General features: G+C 35.2%; 1 protein-coding gene across 18 annotated transcripts in view; it reads left to right on the top strand.

The window, feature by feature from the left end:
• The window catches only part of CEP128 (centrosomal protein 128), a 136,370-nt gene that overhangs the window by 12,780 nt on the left and 96,757 nt on the right, over positions 1–26,833 (top strand). For 12 of the 18 annotated variants that reach the window (XM_068946697.1, XM_068946699.1, XM_068946710.1 and 9 more), the window contains exons 5-12: positions 68–189; positions 2,536–2,627; positions 3,393–3,465; positions 9,862–9,978; positions 19,093–19,179; positions 20,711–20,785; positions 22,013–22,145; positions 23,818–23,978. In XM_068946697.1, the coding sequence (XP_068802798.1) occupies positions 68–189; positions 2,536–2,627; positions 3,393–3,465; positions 9,862–9,978; positions 19,093–19,179; positions 20,711–20,785; positions 22,013–22,145; positions 23,818–23,978 (860 nt within the window). The remainder of the gene's footprint in view (positions 1–67; positions 190–2,535; positions 2,628–3,392; positions 3,466–9,861; positions 9,979–19,092; positions 19,180–20,710; positions 20,786–22,012; positions 22,146–23,817; positions 23,979–26,833) is intronic. The other 6 variants (XM_068946702.1, XM_068946704.1, XM_068946703.1 and 3 more) reach the window with 2 other exon arrangements.

Here is a 26,833-nt window from a genome sequence, read left to right as displayed (position 1 = left end):
AATTAAAAAATTCCCTTATGAAATGTTGCCTTCCTACTTATTATTTTTTTTATCTCTTATCTCAAAGGGAACCATCACTTCCTGCCTACTTCTCCTCTCAGGGATTATGGTGACTCACAGGGCAATAGACATCGAAGATCTAGATCTGCAAGTGTTCGATTTGTCAATGAGGCAGATAATTTGGACCAGGTACAGAGCACTAAAAGAAGTTCCTTTCCCCAGTTAGGCAGTATGTAGTCATGAGCCTCTTCACTTTGACGTGAGAGGGGGTTATTCTGATAATGAAACAAAGAATCTTTCAGCTCTGAAGAGTGCTTCTTGGGTTATGTGCCGTTCTTTGTTAGATAGTCACCTCTTGTATCTGTTAGTTTCATAAAGTTTCACAGGAGATGTGAATGATAATGTTATCAAAAGCAATCTGTACTCTTTAGGCCATCTACAGAAAAGAGAATTCATCTCTATGTATTTGATTAGGATTCATCTCCATATGCTGAAATCCTTTGTGATTATAATGGGAATTGTTCTGTGTCAGTTAACGGCACAGGATCTCATTGCTTTTGCCATCTTACTTCAGTGTAGCCTGGGTTGATCTTGAGCCTGCTAGATCTCCATTTTAATTCTAGGTGAGCCTGTGAGTAGGATAATTGGTTCCGTACTTCAGACAGATAGGGTGAGGAGAAGGAGAATGTGTATGGCACTGGTGTTTCTCAGAACCTCAACCTGTGTCTACTCGGTGACTTTTCAGAAATATAAAATTGCCTTAATAGATAAGTTTATAGGCTTTCTATATCCTAGAGATAGAGATGTCGGTATCTACTTTTGCTCTTTCAGTCAGGGTGTCTAGACCTGCTGGAGTGAATCCATTTATTTGCGTGGATAGCTTTTACCAGTAGAAATGTGTAATGACCAGTACTAAAGCAACTGATCATAGGGTGTTCCTGTTAACATTATTAAATCAATCTCTACTTCCAAATAATTAATTTTAACTATAATAGTTTTTTCTCAGCTGACTTTTTAGGAAGCCTGAGAGCTACAGAAATGCGTAGGCTTCTATTTAAAAATGTTTCACTGTCCTCTCCCCCCAGAAATTAAATAGTGGTATTTCTAAGGTTGTTGAATGCTTAGGAGGAAAGACTTCTAGTCAACATTATTTCTTTAGGGAGTTCCAAAATACAAGCAAGATTTATAGTATGTATTAAGTAACTATATAAGTAAATACAAATTTTTTCCCTATTTTGATGATGATTGCTAGTTTGTTACCTTGTCCTTGTTTTCCAGTGAGTGAACACAGCTTTATCCACTCAGTTGTTTTACAAGGAGAAGATAACACTTTGAGGAAAGATGAACTGTCTAGAAGTAGTCGTTGATCATGACCATAGGTAGAAACGGGGGGGCAGAGATAAAACCGTAGTTAAGCATCACTTAACTAAAGTTTTGACAGTTCCTTCTTTTTGTAACCACAAGCCCATTCTGATTGCTTCTAGCTACAGTAATTTTCCAGCTGAATAGGCTTTTAACGCATCTGATTCTTTCTCCTTCTCAAACTGATATGTTCTGAAAACGTGCTGTTTTTTAAAGTCTCTTGGGTTTGGTTGAAATATCTTGTCAGTCACATGAGGGAGAAGCTAATGCCTGAGTCTGAATGTTGAGGACAGTCAGCGGGAGTGATCCATGCTTAAGTCTTGGATATGAAGTAAGGAGATGTGTAAACCAGGAGTTTCTCAAATGAAGATTCCAACCACTTAGCTGTCGACAGCAGGAGGATGGATTAAAAGTAACTTCTTTTCTCCCATGGAAGATGGATAACCTATCACTTTTCTACTTTCTCCTATGAAAACTTTGATTATAAATTGAGGACCTGCAGAACAGGTGAAACTGGAATCTGTAAAACTGAGGTTTTATTGAGCAAGTAGCTTTTTCTGACTGCAATACAAACATTCTAGTGCAGTACGTGAAGTCTTGGGAAATGCGAAATACCTTTCCTCAGTGCTTTGCTAGTATCTGAATTCATCATAGTGTTGTGCTTTGTCGCTTGCTGTTCACATGCAGTTTTTTTTGTTTTTTTTTTAGCAGTACATATAGCTGGGTAGAACTTTGTGTCATTTATGCTAACATTTATTAGCAGGAAATGTAGCATCTCTTCTGATTCCACCTGTTCAGATCTTTCAATTTGCCTTGTATTAGATATAAAAGATTGTGAGTTGTCAGATACATTGAACGAGCTCTGAAGCACAGAATAACCATAGCTGGGAAAACTGGCTTAGCAAATAATGTACTGAAAATTAAGCTTCAGTGAGGAAGTGTTGTAAAGGGTTGATAGAAGTCATAGAGACACACAAGCCTAATTAGCCAAGCTGATTTGCAGTTCATTTAATTTTGTTGTTCTGTATATCATTTTTGTCTGCTGCTTTCTGTTTAATACTTTCTCTTTCAAAGTGTCTATGTTTTTGTATGTATACAATATGTCTGTATATACACGTGTTTTGGAAATACCACAGGAACATGAATTCTTAAACTATGTACTTTAATTTACAGCTGCATTCTTTCCACCAATCTCTTCGAGATCTCAGTAGTGAACAAGTTCGCCTAGGAGATGACATCAGTCGGGAGCTTTCAAGAAGAAACCGGTATAAATAGAATATAATTTCATATGAAGAACGGTGTAGAAAATAGTTGATGTCTCTCTTAGACTCTTTTGTTCTTCTATGTTTAAAAAAAAAAAAAAAAAAAACCTAGGGAGAGTGGGGATTGGAAAACATGCAGGTGAAACCAGTGCTATCAATTGCTTGTTTCATGTCATCTTATGCGGTATTTATGAAGGTAAATAACACTCATCAGTTCTGGTTTGTATGATATATGTGCCTTTGACCTCCTTTTTTTTTTTTTTTTTTTTTGTTAATATGACAAAAGGATAGGGATTTGGGAATTTTTTCTTATTACAGCTCTGCATCTGATTTGTTCTTGGTCTCCTAAGGACAAGCTCTCATGCAGGTCATAATGTTTTTTTTAGTACATAGTGCCTTATTGTATGGTGCTCAGCCTAATAGAAATAACAATAATTGGTCCTCTAATTCCTGGTAAGAACTAGTCCTATTCAAAGGGACTGTGTAGACATGTTCATAATTTTGTACTTGTTGACAAGTGATACCTAGCCTTTTAAGCTAGATGCTTCATTATCTTCACTTGAAGAATGGATGTGCTTTTTATCGTGAATTTACCACTTGAGGCTGATCTTTAATTATGCTAGGAATTTACAGGCAGTACATGTTTGAAGGTATTGCTGTAGCCTAAAAATTCAAGAGATTGTTGCTTCTTAAAACTATCACAGTTGATATTTAGTTTGTGAACTTTGGAATGTTCACTTCAAGTCTTACCTATATTTTTCTATGAAGGACTGATGCAGAAATGAGAAAGACTCTAGCAGAGTTGTCTGAAAAGCTCACTGAGTCCCAAAGGCAAGAAACGGTGAGTGTGAACAATCTACAAAAGATGACGTATGCTCAGTATTTTAAGGAGGATGTGGGCTGCTAGTTTAATAAGCGTTTTGCTAGTAGGTACCACCCGTTTTTATTTATACATATATATATATATATAGAGAGAGAGAAGGGATTTAATTATGGGAGGGTGAAAATCTAACAAGTTTCATGTTTTGGATACTCATTTAAAGTACAAGCGTTTTACAAATGTATGTGTAATGAATTTCCTGTTTCAAAATTGATGGTCTTGGAGAACGTTGCTGTTTAACCTGTAACATTGGTTTAACATTTCAACAAAATAAGATAGATTTTCACAGTGCCTTATCACTTAAATATGAAGGAAAGCCGCTTTTGAGATGCGAGTCTTTGTGCAGAGTCTTGCTATGGGAACAAGAGAAGTTGCAAATTCCCCTGATAGTCAGGAGGTAGAAATTCTGTATGTAATTCTTGACTCATCAGAGTTGATGCCAGAGATTACAATCTATCAATACAAGTTATAGGTTTAATATAATAGATTCTATCAGTGGAGGAAGACCTGCCTGTTCAGTCTTCCTAGGAAAATGTAACGGGTTTTCCCTGTTAAAATGTTAGCTCTGCTTTTCCCTAGTAACCTAGTAGAATAGAAGAGGTTACTCTGGTAAAGAATTCTCAGATATTTGTGATGCTCGGTTTTCCTTGTTATGGGCAGCTTTTCAATATACTTATTTTTTGGTCTCTTATGTAGCACGAAATCAACAAGTTGCATAAGTTTTAACCAGGGTGGTTCTCAAGAAGACAGATGCTGCAACTGGCTTGACTACGCCTGTTCAGTGCAATTGCTAAATCTGCTAGTGCCAAGAAAGGGTCTATGCCAACAATATCGATATCGGTGACAATCACTAATTGATCTTAAGATCAGTGAGTGATCACTGATCACTTAAGATCACTGATCTTAAGATCTTAAGAGAGAGTTTAGTACCAATACATGCACTTTTAGGGCAAAACGAGCTGCCTAAGAGAAACTAAGGACGCACAAGACTTGTCCTGAAAAGTTAGCCTTGTTTTTATTGATATCATATTAGCATATACATAAAGCATAGCCTCAAGTCTGATGCGTCAAGAATTACATATAGAATTTCTGACTCCTGACTATTAGCGAAATTTACCCTTGTTCAAAGCCTAATGGTCTGTCGTTACATTGGTGAAGCTGACAGCATGGGTGTGCATTAAGAGGTAAATGCAAGAGAGACACTTAGTGTGGATGTTAAGAAAAAATTACTGTAATGGTCACGACAGCAAAGCATAGGATTAAAGTGCCTGTAGAAACTGTAATCTATTGCTGTAGATTTTTAAGAACCTTTGTTACTTGTCAGTGTTTAGAAATTCTTTTAAAGGGATTCCTTACTTTAGGATTGGTTTCTCATAGATGAAGATGAGTTGTGCAGGAGGAAAAATTTTTATTCTCACAACTTCTTCATAAGAAGCTGTGCTGAAACATTTGTCCTCAGTGCCTTTATTCATTTCAGTTCAGAAGCATCCAACATCATCCTAATAGCTGTAATCTACTTTGACTCCTAATTGGAAAATATCAATTTAAAATCTTGATAATTTGACAGGATGAGTTCATAGTGGAAACAATTTTTGCCAGTTCAGTGTCCTTAAGTCCTCATTTCTTTAGTGGCATATATCCAAGTACTTGCAGTTCTACTGTGCAACATTTTCAGTATTGTTTGCCTGTTTGTGACAAAGGTTTGATTGCTAGAGTAGGTCAGAGTCACTAGACCGGAATCTTTGTTTGTTAGAGGTTTATGGTTCTTAAATGGAGCCTTTTTGATTCTGAAGCCACATACTACTTTTTCTTCTTTGTTGTCTGGTTCTTATTTAAAAAAAAAAATAAAAAATCAGAGTTGCCCTTAAAGGCAGCCTTTTCCAGCTCAGTATAGAAAATGAAGAACACTTGATGTGTTGAGATAGGCGTATCTGGATGCCTGTTTCATGTCAAGTGCTCACAGCGGCCTTGTACTTGAGAATCTATGTTTGGTTTTAGTATAAAAACTGCAATCTGTGTGAACCTTCCTATACCAAAACCACTTATCTTTACCTAGATATGACTTTATAGGCTACCTAACTCTTGTTTTTCTGCTTTCCCCTCTTCAAGTTACGGATAAACTTCTATATTCCAGAGAATAGGATGCTTCTAAGAGACAATACCTTCTATATTTCTTTCTGAATTGTAGTGGGAAGCTTGAGTATTTGCATGCATTTTTTTTTTCTTGAGAGGAATTTGGATGATTGCTGGAGGAATGTCTACAGACCTACGAACAATTGAAAGAATGTTATTTGGAAGGTTTAATTATTAAGATGATGAGATTATTAAGATAATAAGCTTATTGAGAGTAATCTTACCATTATGATGGTCCTCTCAGACATTGTTGCCATCTCCTGGTATGGAAGCACATCCCAAATAGCACAAGAAGCTGATCTTCATACATAAAAAGCAACTGCACCGGAGCGCAGATTTGCTGAAACTAAGTAGTTGCTTAGTTGAGATGGTGCTGTTAGAAGATTAGTGTCACTCTGTCTGTGGAAATCTCCAGAGGGTGTGTTAAATGTCAAGCGATGTAGACGTGGCATGGAGTTTGTGAATCCCAAAGAGCCAGGATTACTGTCAGAAAAGTAACTATCCTTCAGAAGAGCTCTCTGTCTCAACCTATGATTTGTAATAATTCAGAGGTCCGATATCACAGGGATTTTTGGCATGGCCTAGATCAATTTAAGCATCATCCTTTGTCATGAGGGAAAAGTTTAACAATATTTAAAGTGATGTCTATGAAAGAAACTTGCCTTTTTCGTGATTTAAAGAAGACTTTTTCAAGTCTTCACTGGTGATAAAACAGGTAGTAGCAAGAAAGGCAACAAAAATCTACTGAAAGAGATTTCCTTCAGCAGGAATGGTATACCAGAAATAACAGTGGAAAGTTGAAAAATAGAGAAATTGAAGAAGCAGGATGCTCCTTTTTGCAAATTAAGTGTCCAGTGTCTTCCACAAGATTATATTTAGTTGCATGACTTACATGTTACCCTGTTTTTGAGCAGGATATTCTTTCCTCTGTGCTTAATTGGCAATGGCGGAGGGAACTTTTTGGAAGTCTAATCTGTTTTCATAGATTTTGCTGCTACTTGAAAGCCCAGTACAGAGGCACAGCTCTTAGTGTCGTGATTATTATTCATATACTCTATGCTGCTGAAAAGGCATCCATATATCACATTCTAATACGCAGTGAATGCAGTAATTTAGTGTTAGCATTTTATGCTGCCGTGTAGAACCTGAAAACTCTGTGCACTGTTCTTCAGTGAATCACTTCTCTGCACCTGAATGTCTTTTTATCTTGTCCTCTGGATCTTACCAATGCTGTTACGATAGGAATGTTGTCCTGAGTCAAGAGTCATTTGGGATAAATGAAGAGAAATGAGTTTTAGAGTCTGTTCTGCATATACCAGTTAATGAGTTAACAAAAAAAAAAAAAAAAGAAAACCTTTTATTTAGTTTGGAAAAAGTTGGGCAACAAAAAGGGTAGAACATTTCCAAACAGTGTTGAAGTAACGTTAATATGCTATAGTAATGACTTCAGGTAAACACGTTAGAAGACCTGGAGGAGATAAAAAGATAGCTGATGTAATTACACAAAGTAAAAAGGAGTCCTTCCAAATGTTATTATCAAGTGATAGAAGTAGAAGGGTTATATAAACTTCCTCAGCTAAATGTAAAAATAAAAAAAGACTTGAAGTAGCTTGTGAAGTTATACACACTGATCATGCTTGTTTAGTACCTTAGTGTTAGATCAAGAGATGATGAAACTAGGAAGAGTGTTCAGAGAAGATAGCATCTGTGGAGAGGATGGGAGAAATAATGCATTAGCTTTTTGCATCCCCCACTAGTGAGAACGTTGGAAGGTGGCAGCATAGAAAACTATTCTTTTCGGAGAAGGTGTCAGAGGATTGGCCTCAGACTTGGAGGGACCCCTCATAGCAGTCTAAGTGTATTTCACAATTTGCAGTAAATAATTATTCTTGATTATTACTGCAGAGCTTTTGTACCTCACACGAAAGAGCAGAATTTGACCTAATACACTATTGATCTTCTTCTAAGGGTATTAAGGTAAAGTAGAAAATCCCAAGTTGGAAGCTAGCTATTCCTCTGGCTGCAGAAACAGGGGACCTTTTCAAGCTGGCATATTTTGTTAATAAATTAAAAAAAAAAAAGGACTATTCCATTCTTTAAACCGAATGCCTTATGCAACGGCTGAGGCGCAGCATATAAATGTATCCTTAAATATGTTTCTGTTGCTACATAACTATGTTACTTCTGTTAAACTTTTGTGTCCACGCATATGCCTTGTGCTTACCCTAATAGTAGGAACAAGCTTGGTGATAAAAGTAGTGCATTTACAGTGATAACTTGTTCTCTGCCACACACATCAGAAACTAGCAGCTGAATGCTGTTCAAGTCTTTCTATCAACAAGTTTAATATGGCTGGGGGGGGGGGGAAATGTAGTTGTTATTTTAGATCTTCGATTAAAAAAAACTCAAACTTATACTGAATCTACTTTCAATTAATTATTGCAGGAGTTTAGCAAAAGCAAACTGGAATGTAATGTCTTGTTAGTAGTAGTAAATACTAATTCAATTTTGAATGCAAAGTAAAATTTAGTTGTCTTAAACTACCAACAGAACCTTTCAAATGAGTATTATTTGTTATGATCTGACAAATCTGTACAATCTTTGATAGGAAAATGACTTGGCTGTACAAAATGGCAATTAATTACTGAAAGCTAAAAGGTAGTAATACTAATAATACCAAAGAAATCTATCTGAGCTCTTCAAAAGATATTATCTTTTAAATCTCTTTTTGGGTGATCAGATGTTTACTTCTTTTGTGAAACAATCAAATTCTTTCCCAAATTAAAAGACAGTGTCACTGGGCATAAGTTTAGTGTATATGTTTCTGTTTTCCTTTTTTCTTTCCCCACCCCCGTCTGCTTTTATAAGAATCAAGACTTGTGATGATGGCATTATTATTCCACTTGTTCTTTGGCCATCCATCCGATTGCACTAATCCCTAAACTTCTGAAATTCATATTTCCACCAAATAGGAAAATAGTTTTAAAAATTTACAAATTGAATGAGAATTGATGGCTTGAGAGATAAATACATAGTAGTATCGCTGCTAAAGAAAAAGGGCAGGTGTACTCAGCGGTTCTGGTTGGCCTGTCTGCACTGTTGTGCTTATTGGCTATAAACTGCAGCCTCTGCCGTAGGGGAGTGCTAGGAAAAATGTGGACGTTCAGGGGTTGCAGAATTGGAGTTTTAAGGTAAAGGAGTAAAATCTGTAGCAAACCAAGGTTCATTCGTTCTGTTGTACAAGGCATAATTTGTTTGGGGTGGGTGGTGGGTCCACAAATCTCCACATTTTGCTCTGAGAATACAAAGATATGGGTTAGGGTGTTTTTGTTGTTGTTGTTTTTAAGATGTAACTGTTTTCAGTGCTCAGCTGAGGATTGTGGGCAGGAAACTGTCCATTAAAATACTACTCTAATAATTACACTACTTTCAAGTGACTGTTTAAAATCTTTAATTTTAAAGGAGAGAGAAATAATATATAAATATTATCTTTGTTCATTTGTAACTATTTAATTATATTCATTTAATTTGTTGCCCATGAGAGGGTGCTATCTGCTAGCAACTTGAAATGCAAAAACAAAGTAGCTCTGGTTTTAGTTTCAGCTTGAATTGCTATGTTTTTATCCAAATTGCGTTAACAAATGACTCGTGTTATGTGTATTTGAATTCACAAAATATTAGGAAAAAGTCTTAATGTGAGCTGGTTATTTTTGATATTACAATCATTCTTGTGTACTTAGCTCTTGTTACTTTTCACTAATAAATTTCCAAATATGAAGGAGGCAAATGCGGGCCTGTTTAACAGATGGAGATGCAGAAGTGACTCACTAAAGGTTAATCCTACCTGTGGCAGAGAAGCTAGGGTTTTTGTATCCCAAGATAATACCTCAGGTTAAACTACACCAAAGTGGTATAAATTTTATCATTGGAGATATTTAGCACTTGATTAGAACTAAACATTATAGAGAAAAATATGCCTATACTCAAAGGATATTACTGGCAAGATGTAGCAGGTCTTTTTCCTGTTTGAGTACTTTTGGAAATAGTTATTTTCTGCACAATTCTAAATGTTACTTCATAAAGTAAAAATTGTATTCTCCCTTCTTTCTGACCCATGCTCTCTTTACCTTTTTCCTCAGAGGCTCTTTAATATGTGGTAGAAGACAAACTGATTTCCTGCAGTGTTGTTTTTTGTGTGTGTGTGTTTGTTTCTTCCTTTTCAAGGTGTCAGAACGGGTAGAGAGAAGACTTCAGGTGATAGAACAAGAAATGCGTGCGGAAAGACAGCTTGTAGAAAGGCGTCAAGACCAGCTGGGTCAAATGTCCATTCAGCTGCAAGAGGTATGCAAATAAACACTTCCTGTGTATTCAGAATTAAATTAGGAACTTGTTTATGAGCCCATTCCTGTGAAACAGGCAAAAGTACTTGTATTTCTGGTACATTCTTTTAACTGTATCAAACCAGCTCTGCTGGAGTTGGCTATCGGGTGATAACAAGTACAGTCTCTGTTGTTCATGATACTGTCTTGCCTGTGTTTAGACCTTTTGGTGACTGGCACAAACATTCTTCAACCAACCAACCAACCCCAAAAGATGTCATTAGCTGGATTTTTTCATATAAAACAATTTGTATTCAAAAATGTAAACTTTGCAATGAGCAATGTATTTTTAATCAATTTTGACAGGCAATCAAATGCGCTGTACTGGACGACCAGCTTTCGAGTGCTTATTAAACAGTTTCATTAAAGCAAATTAGCTGATGAAGTATAAAATATTATTTAGGGGAAAAATGCAAATGTTCCTATTAGGAAAGAAAATTGAAGACAACTTTCTAATAGTAGCTTTTTTCCTACTTCCTTTAGGAAATGTATGAAAAATACATCTCTGATTATACTGCTGTCTGGAAAATCTGGGAGTCTCAATGTATTGTAGCTTTTTAACTGACTCCATTTAAGATATGATTTGCAATAGCATCTCTAGCTGTACAGTAGAAGACTCTAGCTGAGAAGAAATGTGTAATTCCATATTTTTCGCTTTTGCTGACGGCCTTGTGTTTTTTGGATATTTGGCAGTTGTGTGTTATACTGTGCAGTGTTATTGAGCATTGATGCTTCATAGTTCATACAAGGTTAGGAACTCTTCAAAGACGTCATAGTTAAGGTTAGTTTTGTCTATGTTAAGGGAGTATGTTGTGTTTATCAAAATGCATTTAATGCTTCTACTGGTATTTTGGAAGTAGTGTTGCATTTTTTTCTCCCTCTGTAGATGCTCTAGTGGATAAAAAGAACTAGAATGCTTTATTGCAGTTTTCAGAAGATGTAATATTTCCCATGAGTTTGAGAAATAACTCTTAATATGCCTGTGTTCACTTCCAAATTAATCTGTTGGGCCTTTAGTCCAATAGAAGGATGCTTAATGAAAGAAATTTGATGTAATTTGATATTACTATTATCCTGTGTACACTCTCTCTCTCTCATCTCTGGCACTATCATCCCAACAGCATACTACATAAAGAAGATTTGAGGAGAAAATTATCTTATTATGGAATATAAATTATAGGAAGAATGAAAGAGTAGGCATATAAGAATTTATAGGGAGGCAAAAAATTGAGAACCGATCTACTCTAAATTGGAGGGAAAAAAAAAAAAAAAAAAACCCCTGAGAACTGGATATAGTGAATTTAAGTTCTTGAGCACTTCCATTTTTCTGATTTCCCCTCCCTGCCTTGTATGCGGTGATACAGGTGAATAGATTCAGTATGGCAGAACAAATACAATGAATGTAATTTATGAATATGAAGTCATTGAAAAAGCTTATTTCAACTGTTTTATTTTCAAGCTGAGTACTAGTTGGCTTTTGTCAATTTGTTCATTGCTTGCATCAACATGATTTCTTGAATTGACTTATTTTGCGAAGGTTTTTTTCTTATTTTTCTGTAAAATATTTACAAACTTAAATCTGGTATTGAAGATCTTTGACCAAAAATGTTAGAAAAACCGCTTAGTTTAAAAAAAAAAAACATGAGAAATGGTTTATATCCTATATTTTAAGCTAGGCCATCTTGTCAAAGTCTGCTAAGTAAGTATTTAATAAAAATAAAATAATAAAATTCTTGATAAGAATAATCAGATCCTAGGTAAAATAACTAATGTTTTACCTTTCTGTTGTGGATCACCTATCACTTGATGGTAGCATTTGCCACAAAAATTGCATGATAGGCGAGGAAAGTTTCAAGAGAGATTCTCAGACTCCACTGTGGTAGTTTACTTATTTCTTGACTATCTTACAGCTGAAGTATGCATCCATCAAACTTTGCTTATACGGTCAGAGCACCAGCTTCTTAACACAGTATATACCTTTGCTAATTTTCTTCCTTATTTGTGAAATAACTGCTTTAATAGTTCTCCAAAACTCAGCTGATTACAAAAGTTTGCAAGGGTATCATTAGCGCTCTGCTTTGAACCCTCTTGAGATGATGTTGAGGAAAATATGGATCTCTTCCTGAAAATATGGATCTCTTCATTCTGTATATCAATACAAGCATGCAACCACTCAAAGATTATTGGAGGGCACTGTGTTCATTAAAAATATTTTCATCTGCAGTCAATATGGGGCGAGGCTAGCTGCCTTTTTCTGTTGCTTGGCTTTTTGGTCGGCTCTTTCCTTTGTGGTCCTTCCATTTGGCCTGAAGCATCCGTAGCATCAGAGGAAGCAGCAAAGCTGTTTCCAGTAAATTAATTGTCCTTCACTAGTGAAGTGTGGGCACATTTAGGGATAAAGCATGGAACCCAAGTCAGTAAACTCTGTAATATATGTTCTCTGCAAGTTGGTTCTCTGCAAGAAGGCTTGGGGATAGTGGTAGCAATTTAGTTTTTTGTTAATTTTGCTTAATAACAATTATTTGTGATAATGACACTAACTTGGACAGTGCTGGTCTTTATTTATTTTTTTTTAATTTCCACTCTGCAACAGCATGCTTGAGTCACCCATCTGAATGTCAGTATGAACAATCACTTGAAGAATGGAATGTTGCTTTCACTAACAGGATTTCTTTGAGATGTGACATTCGTTTGCCCAATTGCCACTCTTTTCCTCTGCCCTCTACTGTAGATTGCTCTCTCTCTGAGAACTCTAAGATTGGGGAGTGTGCACATGTGGTTCTTTATTTGTACAAATGAAAGGGGAGAATGGAGAGTATGCATGTCATCTGCAGCTACTGATTAAGAGTAGAAAGCTTTCCATTTGAGAGCTTGATGTGTGGGAAGTGTATTTGAATAGTAAGGAGTGAGGAAAGTATCAGCAAGTAATCTCTGTTATAGATAAATGTTACCTTGACACGGTGTAGACTTCTGTAGCTTAAGTTGCTACGTGCTAGAAATAATTCAACAACATTTTACTTAAATATTGTTATGTGTACTTTGCATACTCTAGTGCAAAGAAAGGAAATATCTAAACTTATTGCTGAAACAGTTATTTGGGTGAAGCATATTTCTGTATCACTTTTAAAAATAAGTTTTTACTTTGATATTCCATTTCCTCTGCTTTCTACTTTGAATTACGAGTTAGACTCTTAGCTTTGTCTGTGGCCTCAGTCTTGTGGTGATCATTGTATGAATTTAATGTTCTACTAAAGTCTTTTTCTATCCTTTTTTATTTCTCTAAGATACTTCTCAAGTAACATTACTGGAAGAGGGGTAGGGTTTGGACTGAGTTGTGAAATCCCATCACTTAATAGGGCCTGAATGATTTACAAAGGAATGTTAATTAAAGCAGTTGTGGCTATTTAATGAGGCAATTGTTTCATTTGTTGCCTTTTATACTTTTCAAATCAAAATCAAATTTACTTTTTGGATTTAATCAGCAGTTTTTTTTAATTAAAAAATGTTGTGAGGTTTAAATGTTAAAATTTTTAAGGACAGTGCAGTGCCCATAGGTGACCACTACTTGTCACTATTTTACCATCCTAGGAGAGCATTTCTCCTAAACTGTAACCATTAAACTATACATTTTCAGGGTCTAACTGAACATGATGAAACGTTTGTTTCTTTCTTTCTCTTTGTCTGGCTTGTCTCTGTCTGTATGACATAGGATGTGCAAACTTTTTATTTGTATTCTACTATTATCATCATAGACTGATGATTAAAGGAAGATGGTATTTGGATATATACTGACTGTGAAGAAAACTTGCCATATAAAATTTTACATCATTAGCGTCGAATTTTACATTATTTATTCTGAAGCAGTAGTTTATGTGCTGCATCTAGGCAGATATATGAAAATGTACAGAAAAGTATTTATATTTTTTGAGTTAGTGTGGATTTTTGGAGTATTTAAACTCTATCTGGTTATACAACAAACCTGAAATTAGTGTGAATAGTGCATGTTCACTTTCTTCTATATTCCTGTTCCAAACCTCTCTCTGATTAGCAGGGAAAAATAATATGCTGATCTTGTTGTTTTGTTTCTCAGTGTTACCAACATGTATATATGGATTACTGGAAGACTCTCATAATTGTTTTGATATAGACAACAAAGTATTTCTTCAATATTTTATTTTGAACATGAAGGCGCATTTTTTTTGTGTGTTTTTTTTATGTCTGATTTCTAAAACAAGATCAAATATTGTTTTTAAAAATAGCTTTTATATGGAGTGGATATCCTGGATGGCTTTGCTAGTTGCCTTACTTGGTCTTGAATTTTGGTGAAATGAGTGTGTCTGTTCATGTGTTGCACACTTTAATGATGATTCTGTTCACCTAGAGAATGTTTTGAACACTAACTGTCTTAAGGCGGTAACTATAGTTATGTCTTAAGCTGATAATTTTGACAGACCAGGGAGCATTGTTTCCTTTTTCTGTGTGCAACTGGATACTCAGATTCTGTCTGTCCCCCACCGCACATACTATGAAGCGGAGACTGACAAATGTTAGAGACTAAACAGAGGATGTGGTAGACCAGTGGTCAAAAATGTTTTTGAAAATTCTATTTATCTCTGTGGTCTTTTCAGACAAACTTGATCTATGTTCTGCGCCTTCAGAATGTTTTTAGTGCATCAGTGATACCACTATAATGTATTTTGCCCCTTGGCTCTGTGCTATGCCACCTGCAGCTAATAATTTCTGTTTTGGTTGCAGTTTGACTCACATCTCTGTCTTAGAACATAACCTGGTCTCATTCATATCTGTCACTGAAATAACTTTAGATGCCTGGCTGGTGGTATGTCTAGGTAACATACTTGGACCCAAGCTAGCTCACTAATGTAGCAAATTAGTGAAAGAATTTTCATGGGGGTTTGGATGTGGTATGCTTTCCCTTATTCTGAAGTAGGACATGAGGTTGGTCTGCTTCTTTACTTCTGCCAGTATGAATCTATTTCACTGTTCAATCTTATACTGCCAGAGAGTAAATTTCAACTTGTGGTCTGTTGGCTGCTTTCAAATCATCTATTTTTATTAGGAAAAAATACCTAAAAAGTTAGTAGGCTTAAAGTTGCAGTAGAAAATATGCATCTCTCTTGGAAAATTTTCATTAGCTGAAAAAGAATGAGAACTGTTGTTACAGAGGCCTCAGGCATTTGTAGCACCTGTTTTTCCCCATATAGTTTTTTGTTTATACGTATGTCTAGCAAGGACTGAATGATTTTATCCAAGTGAAGTTTTGTAGTTATGTGTACTGTGTGTGGATGAGGTACAGTGGCCTGTGGTATACCACGTATGTTATGTTGCAATAGTATCTCATGCTGGTAAACTCTGTGAAAAAACCTGTAAGAACTGCTGTCCTGGGTTGAATCAAAAGTTCATCTAGCCTGTCATAGGCCATAGTCTATTTCTGACCATCAAAGCAGGCTGTGTGACATCCAGCTGGTCCATCCCAAAACTATGCCATGGAGACATCTTTACAAGCATGTTCTCCCTTTCCCCGCCCTCCTGCAAGTAAAAGGACCTTTTACTACCAAGAGAGCCTGAGGAGCACCAGCAGGCCAGTTTGTACTCCAGACTGGTTCTGTGGCCTGCCAGGGATATAACATGGAAGATACTCTGTGGTGTGGTGGCATGCACAATGTTTGTGTGTGTGTGTGTGTACCTGTGTATATAAATACATACATATCTATACACACACATACTATATGTATAAAAAATACATATAAAATTTATGAATGCTAAAATTATATGCTATTTAATATATACTATATAATAGTGAATATAATACAAATTGTGCATATTATGTGTCATGTGTTATATATAGGCACCATATAATATATATTATATATGGCATAGTATATATTATAATTAAGTAAGTGTATGTGTATATATTATATGTAGCATGGTTCTCAAGGCCATCTTACTTGTGGCCTTTCTGCAGCAAGAAGACCCTGATGTACATATATATTAAATGTGCCAGCTTGTGGCCCCTCCCCAGCTTCCTTTTGAGGTTCTGATTGTGCTTTCCCCCTTCACACTTCTGTTGCCCCTCTCTGAGGCCTTGCCAAGTCACGTAACCTCTCTGTCAACCTCTTCCTGGCCAGCCTGGACATCTATGCCTTTGCGGGGAGGGGTGGACCTTGATGGGGAAATCCCCATGACAGTAGGCCTGTTTCCATTCCCTGGTCCCTTAGTGTGGTCAGGCAGAGTTCCCCTCCCCAGTGTCCTGGCTGCTTGGATGCCTTCAGGGAGCGGCAGGGGCTGTTGGACCATTCTGCTCAGCATCCCCTTCCCTCTTCCTAGGTATTATGTTTTAACCCCCTCCCCCCCCCCCCCCCAAGCCCCTTCCTTGTAGAAAACAAATGAAATAAAAGAATTCATAGCGGACTGACTCTCTCCAGGTCTCTTATTTTTATATAGCACTTCCTTTCCCAGAGAGGGTTATAAGATTTTCACAGAGAAACCTATAGTGGAAAAAAACAATATAGGCACAAGCCAATAAGAGATAATTGTTTAAGGAGTGTAAGAAACAGAGCAAGTATAGAACTAACTTGTACAAATGTGGTTTCTGAATCATTAGTAAGAGCTGATACTTGTCTAATTGTGGTTGACCAAATTTTTCTGTTCCTTAATGACATTTTCATTGATTTACAGATTACCTATCTAACACCTCCTGGGAAAAGCAGCATTTCGTAGTTGAAATAGTGCATGTGTGATATGTTTAATTTTATCGCAGCAGCATGTTCTTTGTGAAGTAGTTCAACTCTCTCATATATATAAAACTATTTTTTCTTAAAAGTGAGATGGTTATGGGCTATTTTTACTATATTCAGAAAATAAAAGTGAGCATCTTAATTGTAGTATCAGTGGTATGAAAGATTGCCTTTCTATTTGAAGTTATTACTGTTTAATGGCCTAAATATCATTCAGTGATCTTGATAAGTTGAGATGGTGTATTGGCTTCTGTGGTTTCTTCTGTGGATTGGAATGCGTTACTGAAGCAGAGAAGTAGCCTTTGCTATCAGTAGGGAAAATCTTTGAAAAATTTCTCAGCATTTCTAATTCCACCTCAGCTTTAATGTTTTCCTTGTGATGCTGGGATCCCAAATTCTGCACATAAAGTCGTGATGGGTTTTTGGTCCTATATCGGTAAATAGTTTAGGGCTGAAAATAAGGTTGACATGCAGTTGACTGTATGTAACAGCTTCTAATTTGTCTAGTACAAATGAAAATAAATTGCAATTAGTAGGCATCATATCTCTCCAATAGACTGTTCTGAACTGATATATCTAGTCATTAAAAAAAAAATCATTGTGCAATAACAGCATTAGCTGAAGTATTGATTTTCTTGGCTGTTTTTTCCTGTAGCTTTTTGGGGGGATTTCCCAAGAACTTTTTTTGATTAAGTGGGAGTGTGTAGGGTTTGTGTGCAGTTACAGTTAACTGGAAAAGTAGGCCTGAGTCTGTAATGAATGATTAGACAAATATCTTAAATATGTTGTAATATTGCAATATGCGATTATGAATCGGTAAGACCAAAACACTTTTTCATTATGTAGCATAATATTTTCAGTGGCTCTATTATAATAAATATCTTCCATGCTCTCAGATTTTAATATAAACTGTTCAAGCAGGAGAGTAGGCAAAACTGTATTGAAACCCCATGTGTTCTGAAATGAGGGTGTAATGCAGAGAAGTGCGCAAATCCATTTATTTTCTCCAAAACTGCTTTTAAAAGCAAACTGTCTGAAGCTGATGCCTGACTTTCCTGAGGTTGATATTTTGCCATTTACTTTGATACAGTGAAATCTTTCTTCCATATACAGTGAAGTCTATAGCCTGTAAAGAAGACGTTTCTTTCTGGAAAGCTGTATGTTTCTGTTGTCCTGCTGTAGTTTTAGCAAGTAATGCTGGAAAGGATAGATGTACCTCTGCTTCATGATATTGGATGAGAGTAAAAGGTATTAGCTAGGATCACTAACAAACTGATTTGTGGTGAGTGCTAAAAATGCTTGGTCATGTTGCGCAGCCGAGAAAAGAGTAATTAACACAGTTACTGAAATTTGCTGCAGATTGTATCAGCCTGGCTAGTAATCTGCTAGCTGGAGTTTCTAACAGATATTTAAGACAAGCCAATGACATTGTTATGGTTTCAGTTCTCCAAACTTCGGACTCTGTGCGTGTTGCAAATTGTATATATCGTTAATATCTGTGATGTCTAGTGCATTCCTTTGCCAGTGACTGGCGATGTTCTGAAAATAGTGCTGGTTTTTAGAGGGAGAAAAGATTTTTTTGAAACTGATGTTCAGGGTGATTTTATTGTTGCAAGATGCTCTGGCAAATGTACATAGATGACTTGATACTTCAGTTTGAGGGGGATAGAAAAAGGGCTTATAATAGCTGGGAGAATATTTGACAATTCTGATAACCTAGCCCCACAGATTTTCTCCCTCCTGCCTGCCTGCCCTTTTCCTGACTCCCCAAAATAGGGCACCCCAAAGGCAGTAACTTTTGATCAGGAATGTATCAGTTGATCCTATCTTAACACTGCAATCCTAAGCATCTGTCCAGATTCATATAAAAATGAATTTCTGAGTTGGGCTTCCAAAACAGCCTTGTAGTAATGTTTTCCTTACTACTGGTGCAATATATAAATAGACATGTCCTTTTGATTTAGTATATTTACAGCTTCTGTCTCTAGGTGCTTCTTATTCCTTCATCTCACAATGTCTGGGGTCAGCTTTCAATGTGTGGAGCTCTATAGATCGGAAGGATGTTAATGCTAGTTTTGATTTTTTTTTTTTTTTTTTTTTGACAGAGTTCTGTGCATGGGTGTGTTTATATATGTGCTGGATTATATTTTTTTTATAACAATATAGGTTAGCTTTATCTGGAAATATAAAACACATTCACAAAGCACTACTCTAGATCTTTTCTTAAATATATCAGCAGATTCTTTCATTTTAATGGACTTATAAAGAAGCGTTCTCTAACTTTTACAGTGATGTTCCCAGTATATTTTTTCCCTTTAAAGGCTTTAAAGAAACGAGATGCTAAAGCAGAAGAAACAGAAGAATTCTTGAAAAATAAACTTGTGAAATATGAAAGCGAGAAGAACCAAGTAAGACTTAATTTTCTCCTCTTTTATTTAGTTTTAAATGTATGTAGTGTCATATTATAGTGTATTCTTTCTCTAATGGAGAAATCAGCAGGGTAAAACTTGCTTTACTCTTTAATATGACAAGGTGCTTTTTTGTATTAGACTCTGAATGTAGCTATGCTGAACTACCATCTTCCCTCCAAAGCTCTTTAGTTATAGTATGTTACTTCTAACTGTGCCATCCTGCCAGATACCCAAGCTTAAGGCTTGGGAATTACCCTTGATTTGGTTCTCTGATTTGTCCCCTATAGCTAAATTTGTACAGCATCTGCTGTTACTTCTTTTGCAGCAGCCCAAAAGATACAGCTTTCCCCTGTCCCTGCAGCTAACTTTCGTTTTGTTATTGTGCACCCTGGTTATTATTAAATACTCCTCTAACTAAACTATTTGATGCCACGTTGCTGTCTTCCTGTTTGCAGAAAATGATATTGCTCATGTTTCTATTCCTGTAAGTTGTTAGGGCCATATTGCTCTTTGTTTATGGAACTTTTTCACTGTCGTTTTTTCTCTTACAAGTTTAATTCTTTGGTCAATACCTTCAAGGTTTTACCCCTCTAAGCTAAACCATCTATGTAGTGTTCTGTTATGCTATACATTCCATTAATGCTAATCTCATTTACCTTGCCTGTTTGTCAGCCTCTCAATATCTTCATCGTGATTGCTACCTCTGCAATAACAATTTCCTCTATCAAAGCATATTTTTATTTCCATGTGCATATTTACAGTCTTTGAGCTATTTATGTTAGAATTCACTGGAAATATTTCATATCTTCCGTTTTCGGAAATGGTATATCAATTTGCTGATTACTTGTGATTACACGTTTCTGAACTCCTTTAACTTTATATGTTAGGAAAGATTCTAGTTGTTTGGAATTCTGAACACTTCAATTTATCAGTTTTCTTAATTTTTAGAATAATTCAAATACAAATTCCTACACAAGAAGAAATTCCTCCAAAAGAGCACAAAGTGTACATAATTATGTACAGAATGTATATAATTATGCTATTTTACCAACACATGTCATCTTTAACATTTTAATGAATAAAGTATGTAACAAAGGCTTTGAATATTATATCATGTTCATTTTTTCTGGGTTTGAAATTATGCCCCAAATCTGAGGTCAATGATAGTAAAATGTTTTAGTTCTCTCTTCCTTTCTTTTATTTTCAACCCAGTAACAGTTTTTTTGATTCTCTTTTGTTTTATATTTATATATACACCATTTTATTTCTTCGTGTGATACAGAATACTGTCAAAAAATTATAGGCTCTAAGTTAAATTTGAATTATATAAATTCAAATAAGTATGGCAGTGATTTAATATATGTAAATGTTTACTTTAAAATTTTTGATAAAGAAGGATATTATGTATACTGTAACTTATTTGGGAATAGATGTTTATACTGTTTAATTTGTGATAGGATTAAATGTGATTTAGTACTATGATGCATACATTGCTTTTTTTCTGTTCATCATCTTATTGTAATAAAAGCTTGAGCAAGAATTGGAGTGGTCCCGGAAAAAGTTGGATCAATCAGAAGGCAGTCGAGAAGCTCTCTTGCGTCAGGTAGCTATTTTTGTGTGGTGAAAATCCTCACGTTTTCATCCTAGGCTAGGTGTGAGTCATCCTGCTTTATCTTCCTATCTTATACTCTGATAACATTGTTTTGGGGAAGGAGGAAGGAAACACAGAAAGAAAGGTTTAGGAGTCTAAAATACATGGACTGAGCTCTATTTTACTTTTTCTACTTTACAATTTTTAAATAGTGATGGTATTGTTTAAGTACATAAACACATAATTTGTAACTATCTTTCATATTGTGTTTTAACACAACTTCTGTGTTAGCAATTAATTCTGTTTTGCAGAGTGCATGCCATAGTTAGTTGGTGACTTTGGATAACTTGGTGACAGAAACTTTTGTTGTTTTGTATATTATCATGTTAGGAAAATAAAACATCTCTGAAAAGCTGTCTAAAAAGTGCTCCAAACAATGCGTATTGATGTAGATGTGACTGAATTTAGAAGATGCAGGAACCTGGATTATAGCATTAGAAAAGTAACTATTTTCCTAAATGTATCTAATCTTTCTTCTTGTAGAGAAGCTATGGGGGGCAGGGGGGGAAATTGAAGTAAGTGGGAGGAACTGGCGTACAAACCTGTTAGCATTAGTTGTTCGATTTGAGTATCTGGCACATGTTTGAGTTGAATATGCTACTGTTTTAAACTTAACTCATCATGCATAGAATTTAATAGTATATTGCATACATTCTCAAATAGAGATGCAATGTGTATTAAGAGCTATTTTCTTTTAATTCAGCTTTAGCATATCATATTTTCTTTAAAGAGAATTGTGCAGCACGTAGTCTTTGTGTTAGACTGTATGTGATATGAAGAAAGGAAAAATGTTAAAAGTCCCTATATATCTTAGGAATATTGATATTGTATGCTTAATGAGCAAAATTTACATAATATATATTGTTTGCCAAATTTGTATAGATATTTTTACTGGCTATGCAATATAAAAAGACAGTTATAACATGTAAAATGGTAGAATCTGGTTTGGTCTAGAGAAATTAATACTCTACCATTGTCAACCTAATGAGCTAAAATGCTTTCTTTCGTTTTGAATAGTTGTTCGGCCTACAACTAGGAACCGACCCAACCTCCTTTTATTTACCATCTGGAATACTCTTGAGATTTATTTATAGAATATTACCTATATGTAGTCTTTTTTTGTTTTATTGTGCATAATCTGATTTTGTTGAACGTTTCATACTTGTACCTATGTTTTAGATTGAGGATCTTCGTTCCCGGCTCTTGAGAGCAGAAGAAGATCGTGTAGAGTTGCAGCATCGAATTTCAAACGTTGCTATGCATCGCCAGAGCTACCATGATGAACAAGAAGATGACAAGAGAGTTAGAACAGGTACAGCTCTCCCATTTTGCACTAGTGTGTTATTTACTCTGGAAATTGATTCTGTTTTAAGTTTCAGTCCAGTTCCTCTACTGTTTGAACTAAAACAGTAGATTAATTTTTCAGCTTTATTAAATTAGTACCAATATCTGAATGTAAACAAATAAAAAACAATGAGAACTAAAACTGAGGATAAAATACCTTAATTTGTGTGCTTAAAACAAATTAAGATTATTAGAAACAATTTCAGCAGAGTGAATAGTATTTTTACAGCCGAAAACATTTGAAATATTTTTAAAATACCAAATTTGAGGGAATTTTACATTTCAATCCATTAGCAGTTTAAATTCTGCCATCTTGAAAATCAAAGCAAAAGTCATTTACATAACTAATAAGACCTCTGAACTTCTGGCAGGATTTCTAAGGAGTAACAGCGTATTCCAGAGAGGTAAAGACTAATCCACTATGATTCAGTCAGTCCTTTTCTTTGCAGTATCTTAGAATTTTGGAAAACGACTCATGATATTTAGAAGAAAAACATTTTTAACTATTTCATTGTATAATTACCTGTTAAATTATAGCCTTAGACAGGACTTCACTACCTAGCTAGGTATTTATCTGTATTTAAAATTTTCAAACATAATCAAAATGCGTTAAAGAAAGTCTTTTTCTCCTGGTTAACGCAGAAATGTATTACTCAAGATAATAGAAGAATAGGACTCTAAGTCCAGGGTCTCAGTGAATATTTAATTGGTTTCGTTAATGACTTATTTCTATATTGTCATACTACAACTATTGAATTATCTTGATTATTAAAATAGAACTCCCCATTTTACAAGACTCATACAGAGAACTGGAAAATGAATAGATTTCATACATGACTTAGATTCAGACATGTAACAAAGGTTATAACTTTAAGAGTTTATCTTCAATCACTCGAGTGTTACTCTATTAGCTTAAAAGTGAATTTATTTGTAAGAAGACATCTTTCTTTTAATGAAAGCATCTTTTAATTTTTCCATTTGTTTTATAATGGTAAAATTGCAATAAAAACATGAACAAAGAAAAATTTGTACTGGAGCTATTAAAATGTATGGAGAGAAATGAAGGTTTAAGCACTTATTTCTTCTTACTGCATTATCTCTATTTCTTCAAAAATACGTGAAAAGAATACAGACTGAGATTTTCTTTGCCTCCAGCAGAAATATTTATCTGAAGTTCTTTGAATTGCCAGTTGAGGAAATTTGGTACAGATATAGAAATTTCCAGTAAAAGTTCATGATGAGAATAAGTATAATGTTGTAGAGGTATTAGTCACAAATAATGACTTTCAAATTAGGAGGTATTATTTTTGTGGTATAAATCCTGACCTTGAAATTTGTGGCAAAATTTCATTGGCACCAGAATTTTCTCCCTGCTATTTTCTTTATTTGCCCTTTTCCCCCTAAAAATAGGGGACTGTCCCCCTGACCCAAATGACTGGATAACAGTAAGCAGAGAAGTACTGTCTCATCCAGTAGACTGTTATTAGACTGCCTTTTTTCACTAATACGTTGGGTAAAAACAAAAATTGTGGAATAGTCACTAATAGAGGAAAAAAAATGCTCAAAGAAGAATGAGAGGAAGAAAAAATCATTTTCCAGAAGTCTGCTTGGCATGTTATTCTATTCCCACTGTTTTATAGTAGCTGAAAGATATGAGAGGGAGAAGCAAGAGCTGGAGAAACACGTTTTGGAGCTAAAAGCAAAGCTGAATCATAATGCTGTAATGTCAGAGGTAGAAGAGCTAAAGAGATGCATAGAGCGTAAGGACAAGGAGAAAGCACAGCTTACAGCACACATACAGGTAACTCTTCTTTGTAAATCATTTTCCATATGTTTATGGTAGGTGATGTGCCAGATTAGGGAGTAACCTTTAAAATAAGAGCAGATATCACGCTTTTCTGATTTTATTCTATAGGTACCTTTGAAAGGTGGCCTGAGCTTTGCAGAGATTTTTTCTTCCCGTATTTTTAATAAACCAAAAAGTGTCTGCCGTTGCCTATGAATTCATGGGTTGATTTATTTTTCTTTTTTCCCATGTACAAAGAAAAGATCTGGTTTTTATCAGCTGTTGCCATTAATACTGGTCTGTGGAATTACTTTTGTAAATTGACACTTGCTTTCTTATTCCCCATTCCATCGTGCTTTAGATCTGATTTTTTGACAACTTTAGATTTCTTGTTGTATGAGGTGGTGCAGTAAAGTAAGAAAAGTAGATCATACTTGCACATTTTTTTTTTAGACATTGGATGCAATATAATCAATAATCCCATGCATGGGAATTACTAACTTGCCAATCAATTGTAAACACATACTATTTAAAGTGATTCTTTTTGCAAAGAATGGCAGCAGTCTCTGCCACAGGAATTTACGACTTAGATTTTTACCTTGATGACTAATTGAGATGTAAGGATACAGTAGCCTTTTTATTTAAGGTCAGGAGTTCTATATTTTTGGATCCTGTGTAGCTCTTTGACTGGTAACTCTTTTCTACTGTCTTTCATGACTGTCAGAAGAAAGGAGGAGAGTATTTTCAAAACCCTATATGGGGTTTCAGTAGTCATTTAACATTCATTGTAAATGTATCGGGGCATTCAATAAGCCAGAGTTTTTGTATTGTGTGTTTATTTTCCTAATGAAAGTAGTTTTATCTGAAATAGTGTTTTATCATTTTATTGGCAGTTCAAAAGTAGGAACTAGATTTTTTTTTTTTTACTTTGTACAGATGTATCCGACTATGCTGTTCACTTTTTACTTCTGCTTTCTTCCTGACACTCCCTTTCAACTTGCATACTGATTTAAAACAAAACCATCAAATTGCATTTGGAAAAAGACAAAGTTTCAAAAGACTTCATTCCTAATAATTTTATGAGAAATGGTAGTTGAACAGGTTTTAAAAAAAAAACCCAAAACTCTAGATTAATGCTGAAAAAACAAAAAACAACAAAACCCACCTATATCCGTATTCCTATAGAAGAAGAGGCAGTGAGAACTCGTTTGCTGATACCCATCAAAATCTGTGTTCTGGCTAGCCAATCGGTTCCTACACATCTCTAGATTAGCCTGAAACATGCTGTATTCTTTGTTTTGTTGGGCTTGAGAAATTCCAGTTACTGTGGCAGTAGGAGTCAATGAGATGCAAATCATAAAAACCTTTTTTAAAACTTCTGTTGGTAGAACACTTTTTTGGGTTCTAGCGCTAACTTACTGCTCCATGAAAATACTGACGGAAAAGGGCTGAGATAGGGTCATCGCCACTGCTGCAAATAAGAAATCCTTGACTTCTCTGATTGTCTCAACATAAAGTACTTTGTACTTCTTATCTGCTTCCCACTGCCGTTCCCCTACAGAGGCAGTAACAGGAAAATAACTAGGGTTAGTGATGTTTCCCCCTCCTCCCCCATATTTTTCTTCCAGTGGAACATCAAGGAATACAAGGATGTGAATTTCTAAACTTCTGTAGTAACAAAGCCTTTTGTCAAGCCTGTTCTAACAGCTGCTCATATCAGATAGTCTGATTCTCAGTTGGAAGTGACCAGTCATGTTTGAATTGAGTGTAATTTATCTTTGGTTAGTGGGAAGGATGTGACTATATTTGCCTCTGGTGTATGTACATGTGATTTATTTAAATGTTATTGTTTTCAACAATTTAAGTTTTGAGATTGTACATTTAGTCCCAGATACCTGCCATAAAATCACAGTATGATGTAAGATGGAAAAGATGAAAAATATTGTCACATTTTATTACGTATTTTTAAGTCCTTTTTAAAGGCTTCATTCTTAAACTCATGCTTAGGAGTGAGCTTCATCTTTAACTAATTTTTAAATTTTAATATGGAAAATTTTGATTTCCGTTATTTTAGTTTACCTGAGCCTGCTTCTGTAAGAACTTGCAAACATAGGTAAATATTTTAATGTATTGTTCTGTATGGGACTACACAGAAATGGGCTCAAACTGACTGTTATGGGTAGCAAATAAATAAACCTAGTACATGAATTTTAAAGATAAAATGCCCTAATTTCTCTGTCAATGACTGCAAACTCTCATGTTGTTCCAAAAGCAATAGAAAGTAAGCATGTGTGCAGAGAGATGACTTTTAAATTCTCTTATTTTTTACAAGGAAATTAGATTTGCAAATGAGAAGACATTAAAATGTGTTTGGCTCTTGTCAGTTAGTGTTTTCTTTTGTTGATTTGTTTTTAGCTCTTTCTAAAGTCCTTAATATGTGGGAAGTACATTTGCACTGAAGACTGCCTGACAGTCATGCTATTCCTCTAATAGGTTATTTGGGAATATAATCCTAAAAAAATATATAGTTCAAACATTATGATACATTGTCTAGCTTGTGAAATTCTAATTATGCCAAAGTAGTCTTACAGTATTGGCCAGTGCATAACAGCAGAAAGTTATTTTTTTAACTTGCTAGCTCTGCAGAAGAGATGTTAATTTGTTTATTTAAGAATAGAATTTATCATTAGCATAAATGTTTGTCTTCACTTATTTTTATCCTCATTAAAATTCATTTTTATGGCTTTTCCTCCTGTAAAGATGACCTCTTAGTCAATGATTTTCAGTAATGAGTCAATTAAGATATCTGAAAAGCAATAAGTAACGCTGTTCTAAATTAAAAAGAATACTCATGAAATAAGAGAAATCTA

Source organism: Struthio camelus, chromosome 5, assembly GCF_040807025.1.
Source record: "Struthio camelus isolate bStrCam1 chromosome 5, bStrCam1.hap1, whole genome shotgun sequence".
Classification (NCBI taxonomy): domain Eukaryota; kingdom Metazoa; phylum Chordata; class Aves; order Struthioniformes; family Struthionidae; genus Struthio; species Struthio camelus.
Note: the sequence above shows the minus strand (reverse complement) of the source record. Positions and strands in the feature narration are given on the sequence as shown.